This window comes from Neolamprologus multifasciatus, chromosome 19 (assembly GCF_963576455.1).
Source record: "Neolamprologus multifasciatus chromosome 19, fNeoMul1.2, whole genome shotgun sequence".
In the NCBI taxonomy this organism is placed as follows: domain Eukaryota; kingdom Metazoa; phylum Chordata; class Actinopteri; order Cichliformes; family Cichlidae; genus Neolamprologus; species Neolamprologus multifasciatus.
Window position 1 is genome coordinate 29896924 of NC_140457.1, and position 14046 is coordinate 29910969.

The window sequence follows — 14046 nt, forward strand, 5'->3', positions numbered from 1 at the left end:
GCCATGAGATGATCAATGTAGTGTTTGTTTTTGTTTGTTTGGGGTTTTTTTGGTGGTGTTCCTGGACTGGCCCTTTCCACAGACTATTTCTTATTTTTGCTACAGGTATGGTGTAGCAGTGCAGGACTTTAGTAAAAGCTGGATCAGTGGTCTGGCTTTCCTGGCTGTTATTAAGTCCATTGACTCCAGCTTGGTAGACATGAGGAAAGCCCTACTGAGAAGTTCCAGAGAAAATCTAGAGGATGCCTTCAGAATAGCCCACTACAGCCTGGGTATACCGCGCCTTCTGGAACCTGAAGGTAACAAGACAACAGCTACTTTTACTTACCAGCCTAATCACTAATCTAGTGACTGAAACTGTAATTCATCTATTTTACAGATGACGTGATAAAAGAGAGCTCAAGAACAGTGACAATAGTAGTTGAGTGTATCTCATCAGCATATTTTTGTAATGTGTGAGTAATTTCTTGAGATTAAAATGCAACAGTAAGAAAACCTTTGTCGAGAGTCAGAATCTAGTCAGAATCAGCTTTTCTGAGGATAGCTGACTGCTTTTGTGTATCAGAATGAATAGCCTTCAGAGATGCTGCTTTTAAGGGGGCGAAGTTTTACATTCTACAGGGTGGGCCATTTATATGGATACACCGTAATAAAATGGGAATGGTTGGTGATATTAAAGTCCTGTTTGTGGCACATTAGTATATGTGAGGGGGCAAACTCCTCAAGATGGGTGGTGACCATGGTGGCCATTTAGAAGTCGGCCATCTTGGATACAACTTTTGTTTTTTCAATAGGAAGAGGGCCATGTGACACATCAAACTTATTGGTAATGTCACAAGAAAAACAATGGTGTGCTTGGTTTCAACGTAACTTTATTCTTTCATGAGTTATTTACAAGTTTCTGACCACTTATAAAATGTGTTCAATGTGCTGCCCATTGTGTTGGATTGTCAATGCAACCCTCTTCTCCCACTCTTCACACACTGATAGCAACACCGCAGGAGAAATACCAGCACAGGCATCCAGTATCCGTAGTTTCAGGTGCTGCACATCTCGTATCTTCACACCATAGACAATTGCCTTCAGATGACCCCAAAGATAAAAGTCTAAGGGGGCCAGATCGGAAGACCTTGGGGGCCATTCAACTGGCCCACGACGACCAATCCACTTTCCAGGAAACTGTTCATCTAGGAATGCTTGGACCTGGCACCCATAATGTGGTGGTGCACCATCTTGCTGGAAAAACTCAGGGAACGTGCCAGCTTCAGTGCATAAAGAGGGAAACACATCATCATGTAGCAATTTCAAATATCCAGTGGCCTTGAGGTTTGCATTGATGAAGAATGGACCCACTATCGTTGTACCCCACATACCACACCAAACCATCACTTTTGTTGTTCCAACAGTCTTGGAGGGATCCATCCAATGTGGGTTAGTGTCAGACCAATAGCGGTGGTTTTGTTTGTTAACTTCACCATTCACATAAAAGTGAATGGTGTGGGCGCTGTGGGCTCTTGCTGAATGAAGCTAGGAAAGCCACTGATGTTTCTTCATTAGTGACAGTTTTCTTGCGTCCACATTTTGGCAAATCCAACACTGAACCAGTTTCAAGAAACTTAGCAAGCAGTTTGCTAACTGTAGCATGGGAGATGGGTGGTCTCGTAGGGGGTCTTGCATTGAAATCTGCTTCAATGACCCGGTTACTGCGTTCACCAATGTTCATCAATGCAATTTCAATCCGCTCCTCACGTGTTAACCTCTTCAACATGTCAATGGCTGTGAACAAAGAGAAACTTGTAAATAACTCATGAAAGAATAAAGTAGGGCTGCTCAATTATGGCAAAAATGATAATCATGATTATTTTCACTGAAATTGAGATCTCGATTATTTGACGATATTTATTTAACAATAACAATGTGTTGAATAATGACTTTAAAGATTGTCAAAAAATAATATAAAATAGTGTGCAAATACTGATAACAGTGCAAATGTTTGCAATATAAAAAATAAATGAAAAATGTAAACATCTATGTTTAGTGAACTTTGCAGTGTTGCTCTGTGGTGCAGCTACGACACTGTAGCAAAGTTTACACACTGTGTCTACTTGATCCACGTCTGACTCCGTGAACCCATAATGTTTCCACACCACTGAAGTTTTTTTTACTCTTTTCAACCAACAGCATCACTCTCCTCTCCAAATAACTTCTGCTTAGCTTTCCGAGCTTCCCTCGGGTCCTCTTAATCAGCGGTCCCCAACCCCCGGGCCTCCGACCGGTACCGGTCCGTGAGTTGTTTGGTACCGGGCCGCGAGAGTTGAGGCTCAGGTGTGAAATGTATAGTTTTCAGGGTTTTTATCGGTTTTCAGTGTTATTTTGTTATCGTTTCTATCGTTTACTCGGTTTTCCTGGGTCTTTTCACGTGTGTTATGAATAAATTTTCTTTTTGTCTGTACCGGTACTAGTTTTATTTTGTTGTATTTATCCGCGACACCTTAAAGGCCGGTCCATGGAAATATTGTCGGGCATAAACCAGTTCATGGCGCAAAAAAGGTTTGAGACCGCTGCTCGTAATTGTTGTGACACGTGTTCGAAATGCAGAGAGGTGCGCTCGATTTGCCACACGGAGCAGCGCGAGAGTAAAGCAGGAGGGAGGGGCTAATAATCGGCTCAGTCTTTTTTAATGATCGTTGAAAGCCCAGATCGTAATCGAGATTAAAATTCGATTAATTGAGCAGCCCTAACTATAAATATAAAAATACATGCACTGTGTATACGACACATTGCTTAACTGTAACTTCCTATAGTCTTGTGTTTCCCATGCTACACCACCACATATGCTCCTATCTGTCCTCCATAGGCAGACTGCTGCCACTAGAAACTTTTATCTGAAGTGTTTGCAAACAGTGTTACACACAGTATCCTATAAATATGTTTTACATTAGCTCGGCTGATAACGTGATTCTTGATTTAGACACTGAGATTCAGATGGATTATTTGCTAACAAAGAAAGAGAAATCCTTTTTGTTGTACACGTGATAGACTGAAGGATTTGACGGGGAATATCGACCATCATTTGAGAAAGTCAAAGCTGTTAAATTTAGCGTAGTGTCATTTATTTTTACCACATATAAAAAATGCTGTTACACTTCACAGTAGCCCTTTGAGACAGTCTTCACTGAGTTAATAAAGTAATGGTAGTACCTTTTTACACAGAGCTGCAGTGCTTATGCTGTATTTGTCCTGGTCTAGTAGATAGATAGATAGATAGATAGATAGATAAAACTTTATTAATCCCTCGGGTGGGTTCCTCTGGGAAATTTGGTTTCCAAAAAGCACAGCACCGACAGAAGTTACAGAGTTAAGAATATTATATATATATATATATATATATACACATATATAAATACAAAGACATATATAGATAAAATATACAAAGGGGATAAATAGAATAAATAGGAATAAAAATAAAAATACAAGTAAATTGCACATTTCAAGTATGGAGTCTATTGCACCGCTGATTATTAGCGGCATTATATAATACATTATTATAGTATGCAAGAGACAGTAAAAACCAGACAGCCTGTAGAGTTCCTCATTATTATGAGTGGAAATATAGAACCTTTCAAGGTAATCCTCTCGTGCATCTCTGGGCTGTCTTCAATTGGCTGCTTTGTTTTTAAGATCAGTCCGTGGACGTTCCATTGTATTTGTACTTGTAATGAATGCTTTGGTGCTCCTGTAAAGCATTCATTCGATGCTCCTGGTCTCAGTCTCTTGCCTGGCACAGAGTTAGTACGTGCACATTCTTCTAGTGAAAACTGCTGGAAACCTAACTTTAATCCCCAGTGAAGAGGTAGAGATTTTGCCACAGACAGGAAACTGGTCAGAGTCTCCTAAGACCCTCCAAACAGAGCAGCTGCACTGGAAGCTGTGTAGACATGCCCAAGGAGATTATGTTGAACAGGAGCCTTACCTAATTTAAGTTGGACACGGCTTTTTGATTTTCATAAGCCTGTTCCTGGATTGTCTTTTGGGCACATCTTGGACATAGGATCATACCGTAATAATAATAATAATAATAATAATAATAAAAAGGCATTCACTCTTGTTCTCTCTCAATTTTCCTTTATTTGCTCAGATGTGTCTATCAATGCACCAGATGGGCAGTCTATCATTACATATGTGTCTCAGTTCCTGGAGCACTTCCCTGGTATCGAAGAGGTATGAAAGATCCCTTACCTAGACAAAATCAGTGAATTGAATTGTATTTTGACTGAGCAGTCATCTGAAAACTGATATTTCTGTGTTCCCGTCTCAGCCAGAGGAGCACTGCCAGTTAATTGAACGAAGTGTCTCTATGGGCCGACTCAACTTCCGCGACAGTGACTCTGACCACTTGAGTAAAGGTACTCACCGAAGCAGAATAAAGGAGAGGTCCTATATGTTTCAGAAGGACTGTGCCAAACCCCCACCCAAAATCTTAATTTCCTCTGTATCAGAAGACAGAAGCATGATGCCACCTTCCTTCAGGGTTACGGCAACCCGATCGTGGTCCAGCGATGACATTTTGACAGATTCGCCCCACACAGATGACCCCATAAAACCGGTGGAAGAAATCTTAACCAGCAATGATGACCCACACCTGTCTTATACTCACTCGCCCACCGGCTCATCAGTACCCGAGTCTGTAAACACAGAGTCAGTAATGGATGACTCTGCAATCAGCTCACCGGACTCTTGGGTGGAGAGTGAGCTTGCCGTGGCAGGGGAGAAGGATGGTGAGAGCCAAAGTTGCTTGTGTGATATTGGAACAGCTTGGGATGTGTACCGTGCGACTCCTGTGGAAGTAACTGCTATTGATGAAGGATTCATCCCATCCATAGAAGAAAGAGCCGCTGATGAGCAGTCACTGAGTGAGAGTTGTGTTGATGAAGGGATTTACTCTTTGAGCTCACTGGAGAGCATGCAGGACAGATTCCAGGGGCATGCTAAGAAAAGGGAAGTGCGAGTAGCTGAAGTGGAAGATTCAAAACTTGAAAGAAGCAACAAGGACTTGGAAACGGAGCAGGTACCTGAGCAGATCAATACTGAGCTTATAACACAGCTAGAGTCTGAATCCCTAAAAGAGAAGGAGCAAGAATCTTCAGCTGAAGATATCCTTGAACCTCAAATACTGAGCTCCAACACATCCAGCGACTATTGTGAAGAATCTGTGAAAGAGAATATTATAGAAGACGGTACTCACAGAGATGAGAAATGTGTGAAGAAATCTGTGGATGCACAGAACCACAAAGGAGAAACTAACAGTCAAAGTGAATTTCTGCAAGACATAAATGTCTCTGAGGAGGTTGAATTGGAAACTGAATCCCATAAAAAAGACTGCTGTGGTTCTTTAGAGAACAAAAAAGAACCAGAAATGTTAAAGGGCAGGAATGAAGTACTTGTAGAAACACAAGATGAAGCAAGTGAAGGACTTTTAAAAGACAGCCCAGACTCTCAGGACACAAATAATTCTGTACAAATTACTAAAGCTTTAGAAAACACCTCTTCTACCAACACAGAGGAAGTATTAACAACAAGTCGGGATCCAAGCAGAGGCATGAATATTCCTTCCATCTCTATTGTCAGTGTGCCTGAAGAACAGGATGATACAAATTGTAACCAAGAAGAACGCGGTACTGCTGATGAAAATCTCAGCCAGCCATTGGTGTTTGTAAGCGAGGTGACCGACATGTGTGTCAACAGTACTGCAAACCCAGGTGAAAAAAGCTCTACCTCCAATAAAGATGATAAAATTATTGCTGAGGGTCTGTTTGAAAACGCTAAAGCCACATCTGCAGGAGAATTAATGGATCCAGAAAATCAGCATTTAAATGATATAAATGAACACAATCTATCATCAACTGAATACATGCAAGGTCAGATTGAAGTAAGTGAAGATGGTAATAAATGCAAGCCTCCTCTTGATGATTCTCAGGGAGAAACTAACTTTTCTACAGAGGCTGAAACTCATACAGTGGATATTGAGCATGCTGTAAATTCCACGGATCCACCTGATGGACATGAGAGCAAACTAGCTGACACCTTTTGTAGCAGCGACATAGCCAACACACAGCTTAGTACACTGGATCCATTCAACACCGAACCACGTGATGAGATAGGGACGTTGCGCTCTGAACCAGCTACCGTGTCCAGAAACATGGACGTTTTGTTTTATACAGACTTTGATCGAGGTTCTCCAACAGAGGATCTGGTTGGTGACCCTGTTGAGCCCATGGATCTGTTCTACCCTGACAAAGAAGAGCTCATGTTTACAGACCAACCTGACACTGAAGCACAAACCTGGCCCTCTGTTTTGAGTGTCTCTGCTCTGCAGCCAGCACCACCATCAGACCAACAATTCGATCCGCTGGGTGAAGACTTCAGGGAAGTGGACTTGATACAGGAGCACGATGAGGTAAATGTGAACCTGTTTCACTTTCTTGGAGCTTTAAGGTCAGTAACACAGTTGCGAGTTTTCAGGAGCATTTTCTGTTGTCATTTTGTCTTTTCTCTTGCTATTGCTCTTAAGGTATGTACCGCTGCAGCAGTCCAAACATACACAACTCGTCATTGTCTCTAGCCTTCAAAATGTGAAACAAATGAGTTCTGCTGACTTTATATTGACCACGTCTCATATTTCGATAGTGGAAAAGTTATTTCGCTGTAATTATATTTATCATTTTATCACCTAGCCCTGCCTTCAGCTTGTTTGGCAAGTTTCTCAGAGACTTTACTGATAAATTAAGTGGTTGATGATTTTCACACAATGAGCAGGACAGAAGCAATGATGTGTTAAAGTGTGACATTTTTTTCTGTACTTTCTATTCTGTTAAAACATCTCTTTTTATCCTATTAGGTGATCACAAAGACCACCCAAGAGACAAAGAATGTATTTGGATCCCAGCAGCACTGCTTGTTGCCTGGAGTGAAGCCCTTAGGAGATGCTGATGTTCTAGCAGACAGGAGGGATCCCAGTGAGGCTGAGCAACAGAAGCCAGTCTCTGCCAGGGAAAACACAGAGCCTGTGAGGTAGGCTCTCTATTCTTAGTGTACACTGAGAAGCACACTTTACCCAGGGGGAAAGCAATGTTGTGGCAAATGATGGGATTCTTCTGACCCAGCCTTTCAGTCAGACATTTCTATAAATGTCCTGAAAAGTGGAGGCTGAAGGAAATTAAAGGAAGGCAGTATGAGACAGACAAGACACTTTCTTCTGTGCTTTCTAGCTAACATTCACACACATTTATCAGAGTATGAATGTGTTGAGGTTAGTATCTTGCCCAAGGATATTTGGCCTGCAGACAAGGGGGTGCCAGGAATTGAAGCACCAACTTTCCCTATCAGCAGATGACCTGCTCTAAATACATAGCAGAAAATAAAGGAAAAAGGATCTTTTTTAATGTTTAAAGCCTTTTTATATTCTTCAGTTCTGCCTGACCCTTAAGTATTAGTAGAATCAGAGCTTGGTTCTGTCTGGTTCTTTGTTTTGTTTTAGTGTTTTCACTGTAAACCTGAAGTTTCTTGAGCCAGAATGTTGGAGCAGCTTAGTGTTGCTTTCATGCCAGTACTTGAAAAAGTAATTGTTTTTGTTATTTCCTGGCTTTACTGTCTGTTGAGAATGAAAGTGATAGATTTTTGTTTCGTCAGGAGCAGTGGAGGTTCCAGCAGACAAGGTGAAAGCCATATCCCACCAGTTCTCCGTCACAGAAAGGGGGCTCATTGCCCTGAGTCAGTGGTGAGTTTGACGCTCCTTTCCCTCCCACAGTGATGTTAAAACAATGAGTGTATATTGAGAGTGTGCGACTGGCATTTTCACAGGACAGTCGGAGAGCTGCAACTACAAAAGCTGACCGTGATGACTTTGATTTTTGGTAAGAGCATTTCCTTCCCTGATTTACAGTCAGGTCCATAAATATTGGGACATCAACACGATTCTAACCTTTTTGGCTCCATACACCACCACAATGGATTCCAAATGAAACGAACAAGAGGTGCTTTAACTGCAGACTGTCAGCTTTTATTTAAGGGTACTTGCATCCAAATCAGGGGAACGGTGTAGGAATTACAACAGTTTGCATATGTGCCTCCCACTTGTTAAGGGACCAAAAGTAATGGGATAGAATAAGAACCACAAATCAAACTTTAATTTTTTAATACTTGGTTGCAGTCAGTCACAGCCTGAAGTCTGGAACACATAGACATCACCAGATGCTGGCTTTCATCCCTGCTGATGCTCTGCCAGGCCTCTACTGCAACTGTCTTCATGAAATGCATGCTCAATCCGATTCAGGTCAGGTGATTGACTTGGCCATTGCAAAACAGTCCACTTCTTTCCTTTCAAAAACTCTTTGGTTGCTTTTGCAGTATGCTTTGGGTCGTTGTCCATCTGCACTGTGAAGCACCGTCCAATGAGTTTTGAAGCATTTGTCTGAATATGAGCAGAAAATATTGCCTGAAACACTTCAGAATCCATCGTGCTGCTTTTGTCAGCAGTCACATCGTCAATAAATACAAGAGAACTAGTTCCACTGGCAGCCATACATGCCCACGCCATGACACTTCCACCACAATGCTTCACTGATGAGGTGGTATGCTTAGGATCATGAGCAGTTCCTTTCCGTCTCCATACTCTTCTCTTCCCATCACTCTGGTACAATCTGATCTTGGTCTCATCTGTCCATAGGATGTTGTTCCAGAACTGTGACGGCTTTTTTAGATGTCATTTGACAAACTCTAATCTTGCCTTCCTGTTTTTGGGGCTCACATCTTGTGGTGAACCCTCTGTATTCACACTGGTGGAGTCTTCTCTTGATTGTTGACTCTGACACACATACACCTACCTCCTGGAGAGTGTTCTTGATCTGACCAACTGTTGTGAAGGGTGTTTTCTTCACCAGGGAAAGGATTCTTTGATCATCCACCACAGGTGTTTTCCGTGGTCTTCCGGGTCTTTTGGTGTTGCTGAGCTCACCGGTGCGTTCCTTCTTTTTGAGACGCCTGATGTTTTTGCTATCTCTCTGATGGGTTTGTTTTGTTTTTTTCAGCCTGGCTTGCTTCACTGATAGTGACACCTCTTTGGATCTCATCTTGGCAGTTGACAGCAACAGGTTCCAAATGCAAACAGCACACTTGAAATGAACTGTGGACCTTTTATCTGCTCATTGTAATTGGGGTAATGAGGGAATAACACACACCTGGCCATCTAACAGCTGAGAAGCCAATTGTCCCATTACTTTCATTACTTTTGGTCCCTTGAGAAGTGGGAGGCACATTTGCAAATGTAAATACCCTCAAATAAAAGCTGACAGTCTGCAGTTAAAGCACATCTTGTCCGTTTCATTTGGAATCCATTGTGGTGGTGTATGGAGCCAAAAATGTTAGAATCACGTTGATGTCCCGATATTTATGGACCTAACTGGAGTTGTTTGTAACACTCGAGCCTTTAACTGTGATGTAGGTTTACCGTGTTGCCAAGTTTGTAACAGTAGCTGCTGAATTGAAGTAACTTTTGTAAAAATTATGTTTTTGTGAGCAAACAGCACTCGAGTTAGATTTATACGTGGCGCAGGAAGGACGGACGTCTTCATTTCTCTGCAGCTTACAGATTAGCAGGAGAACCTACGTTTGGATGTACCTGTGAAGACTACACAGACTTCCTTTGAATGAAATCACAACGTAGCTGGTCCATGCAACTTGTTTTTGTAGTACATATTACAAAAAATGACAACATGGTAAATGTTGAAATCTGTTGCTGTCGGAAAAATGTGATTTGTTACTGGACATGACTTTTGTAACACAGCAGACAGATGTTGTAACAGACAGAAAAGCACATTCAAACTTCCGTTCCATCTGTGCGAGCTAATCCCAGCACGGTTGTAGTGTGCAGTCTGGTTCAGCACCATAGCTTTGCCTCAAATGTGGGTTTCTTCTATGTTAAATTGTCTGCAATGAAAACAGCTGCTTGAGTTAATATAGCGAGAATGTGCTGCAATACTGAAAATGTTATGAAGAGCACAAGTGTGGGAACTAGCCGAAGAGTGCAGCTCAACCACCAATTAAATCAAATGAGCTCAAACACTGCAAAGAGAAAGTAAAGTTACACTTGTCTCTGTGTGTGTAGGTGGAGGGAGAACTGGGAGCTACGTGTGCTGCTGCTGCTATGGTTACTGCTCTACTGTTTCTGGGTGTTGCCTCAGATCGACCTGAAGACACTGCCCAACATGCTGCTGAACCGCTGAACACACACGCACACACAGACACACAGACACACAGACACACACACACACGCACACACACATGCACAGCTTCTCTGAGCTATGAGGAAAAATAAAAAAACTTCAGGTTTTTTAACATGCACATGCTCATACAGCCAACTGCCACCTTTTAATGAATCTACATTAAGTGAAGATATTTAAAACATGTATAATTTAAAACTACAAGAGCTTGTTTTCTGTGTTTTTGGTTTTTAGCTTCTAGTGTGGCTTAAGCAGTTTATGTGAGAGTGTAACGGTCACTTGGGGAGGAAAAACATTGCAGTCTTTTTAGAAAAAGTTCACACTTATATGAAAATAAAGTTAAAAATTTAAAGATAAAAATTTTACTGGTTTAAAATAAACAAACCAGATTCTGAAAAGGTTGGGACGCTGTGTAAAATGTAAGAAAAACCTAAACAGAATTCTGTAATCAGACAAACCGAAATTTGAAATTCTTCTTGGAATGAAGAGGAGCACTCAGTTTTTAAATTAATACTAAATTAATACATCTGCTAGAAGATTCTGGGGTAGCACTGGCGGTATCGTTTTTATGAGGCCTGCTGTCATCATGCACCCAACTGATTTTTAGATGAAGCTGGAATTCTAATTTGATTTGATATCTAAATGTAATTATTGACTTCTAACCTAAGAACAACAACATGTAGGTGTAAAAAGTGAAGATAAAAATGTCAGATCTGAATCCATGATCTGTTTTGGATAAGTGGTCTCGGACATGGTTTGCTGATCTGTTGCAGAGCCTATCATCTCAGCGATTACGGTTCCGGGTTGACTCGACACTAATTTAGCTGCTTTTCAGTGTAAAACGTGTCTAGGCTCAGACGCTGAAATTCAGATACCAAAATGTTGTTTGACATAATTCAGAATAATAATGACTTAATCTCAGTCTGTGCACACAATGTAAATGTTCAGAACCTGCAGATAGTCCATGTTTAAGAACAACTCTAAAATATATATAATATAAAATATATAGTTTGAGAGTCAATGTCGTGATATGCTGTGCGGCAGGCAGGACTTGGACCTGATATGCAGGACCCTGCAGACAAAAGGATAAACTCAAATGCATGCTTACTCCTGCATGTCACGGAGACAAAGCTGGACTCAAGGCAGAAGTGCAAAACTAGGAGACAGAAGAGAAAACACAGAGCGTGGGAGCATGGACAACAAAACATGAACTGAAGAAAACTGAGACGACTGAATGGCAAAATAAGACAGGAAGTCATGAAAACACCTACACTGAGGGAACGGGGAAGGCTAAGAAGAATAAGTATAAACCGAATCACCAAAACCAGAATGATAATAAAAGATAGACATTAATTGAAGCTTGTTTATTAAATTATAAACAAAAACCCAGAAACTTCAGGACATAATCCAAACATAATTACAAGAACACTGAAAATGTAGATTTAAAAAAATTAACTGAGGAAAAAGAACAACAAACTGACTCCAGGAACCATGACACTTAAAGTCATCTCAGCCCCACCTAGTGTTCACACAAATATTTACATGCGCTCCAAGATCCAAATGTGACAGCTGACAATATTTCCAGTGTGCAACACACAGTAAATGTTTTCAGGAAATTTGCTGACAGCCTGACAGGATTATTGCCCAGGGTCAAAGATGGTGAGTATAGATCGGACTTTGAGTTTGTTAACCTGAGATGAGGGAAACTTTATTATCAACTCAGAGTTTTAGCTAAGCCTGCTTCCCAGAAGCTCATAGTGTTCATACAAACTGCCATCAATGTCAAGATGAGCTAATATTTTTCTTAAAATAATTCCTAGTTTAAACCTTTAGTATATTTTCAGTTTTTTTTTTTTTAAATTGTGAATAAAATATGGGGTTGTGAGATTTGCAAATCGTTGCTTTCTGTTTTTAAACACATTTTGCACAGGAACCAAAAAAGGCTACATTTCAAAAACACATAGTATCTTTGAGTTTTACATGACTGCAAAAGATCCTGCAACTTTATTCTTGAAATTTTAGTGCACTCATATTAGTCTTAATATTAAAATAAATATATTAACTTTCACAAAAAAGGGTTATAGATTAAAAGTTTTAATAGAAAAATAAAGGCTTTTTTGTTTTGTACAAATAAGTCCTATTTATAAAGGCTGAAGAAGAAAGCTGCAGTTGTGCAAGTAAAACTGTAACAACATCTATGTAGGTGTATGCTACAATGCATTTTTAAACACATTTATCAGACATTTGTTTTTAAGGCTTTATGCATTTCACATGTCTAATGTATCAAAACATTAGATATTATTTAAAAATCATTAAATTATTACATTAAAACACATCGTCCCCATACATTAATTGTGTTGTTGTAACCTGTCCTGCCTGCCACATCCACAGTTGGTGCATTGTAATGTACATCTCCACAGATGAGTCCATGCAATCAGAAAAACTTGACAGGCATGAACCCATGCACTCACTGTGTGAGGAAAAACGTCACTTGAAGCAGATCCTGCTACGTTAATGTGACCTTTTGTCCACCACTGCTATATAGACCTTGTCACATATTATTAGAAACCTTTATTCAGGTGTCAAGCTCCATAACAGCATTATACTGTTTTGCATCATAGATGTGATGACCTTAATAAACATTGAAGGTTTTGAGTTACTAATATTTACAGTTAAGTTTTCATTTTAATTTGTAGTTGTAATTTATTTTTTTCTAATGAATTCTTCGCTATTGAAATGTGTGATGAAAATGAACTTGTAATTTGACAAATTATAAATAATTATAAAAATGAAAGTGTGTTGGTAAAATCAAGCATATTTTCTCTCTCAAAAGGTTTTTTCTTTTCACATTTTCCCATGTAGAGATGCAGCTTTGTTCTTTAAATCCAAACTTCATTGTATATTAGACAATTATGACTATTACTATTAATAACATCTTTAATCAGAAAATGGCACGTTTTTAAAATATTACATTCATATTTTTATTCAACTGTGGCCTTGATATTTTGTTGCATATGTGCTTACAAATGCACTATTATATTTTTGTGGTTCATCATAACTGTACAGTAGACTTGATTTGTACACAGAAATACATACTATGGATAACTGAATGCAAAATGTAAAGCCATCTAAACCTGATGAAGATTTTAGGGTGTTATCAAGAAGTTCTTCAAATCTGGTTCAAGGAGAAGGCGTCCTTGAAGGATATATGAACTCAATTTAAACCAAAAAGTTTTTTTTTTTTTTAAGTTGTTTTTTTATATATATATATATATATATATATATATATATATATATATATATATATATATATATATATATATATATATATATATATAAGGTTGATTTCAGAACGTTTTTGATGGCACTTAGAAAAATTGTAGGACAATATATGTCAAAATTTTGGAGTTTCCATACCAGCACTATGAAGGAAGAATTTAGAGTCTTTTGCACTTTTTAAGAAGGAACACAAACTGCCAAAGATAGTGTTGGAAGTGCTAACAGAAATGACACAACTCACCACAGGCCCAATAATGGAGTCTTGTTTTCAACACACATAAAGTCACATATTTCTTGTGTAGTAAAGCATCACCCCATCTCCATGTTGTATAATATTAGGCAGAATATGAATTTGTAATGTTTTATGCCTCATACCATGGATCAATGGATTTATTAAAACATTTATGATAAAGACATGTTTTATGTGTTTAAGCTATGCTTTAGCCTGTCCAAGCCTGCTACTGAAAAAGAATGCTTTACACTGAAATAT

The 14046-nt window shown here is 39.5% G+C and overlaps 1 protein-coding gene across 4 annotated transcripts in view; it reads left to right on the top strand.

Annotated features, from left to right (window-relative positions):
* The window catches only part of clmna (calmin a), a 45814-nt gene extending 32283 nt beyond the window's left edge, over positions 1 to 13531 (top strand). Inside the window, exons 7-13 of one of the 4 annotated variants that reach the window (XM_085142658.1) lie at positions 106 to 299; positions 4139 to 4221; positions 4319 to 6457; positions 6899 to 7071; positions 7693 to 7777; positions 7861 to 7913; positions 10163 to 13531. In XM_085142658.1, coding sequence (XP_084998784.1) covers positions 106 to 299; positions 4139 to 4221; positions 4319 to 6457; positions 6899 to 7071; positions 7693 to 7777; positions 7861 to 7913; positions 10163 to 10280 — 2845 coding nt within the window. In that variant the 3' untranslated portion in view covers positions 10281 to 13531. Of the gene's footprint in view, positions 1 to 105; positions 300 to 4138; positions 4222 to 4318; positions 6458 to 6898; positions 7072 to 7689; positions 7778 to 7860; positions 7914 to 10162 lie in introns of all 4 variants that reach the window. The other 3 variants (XM_085142659.1, XM_085142660.1, XM_085142657.1) reach the window with 3 other exon arrangements.
* Positions 13532 to 14046: the final 515 nt, after the last annotated feature.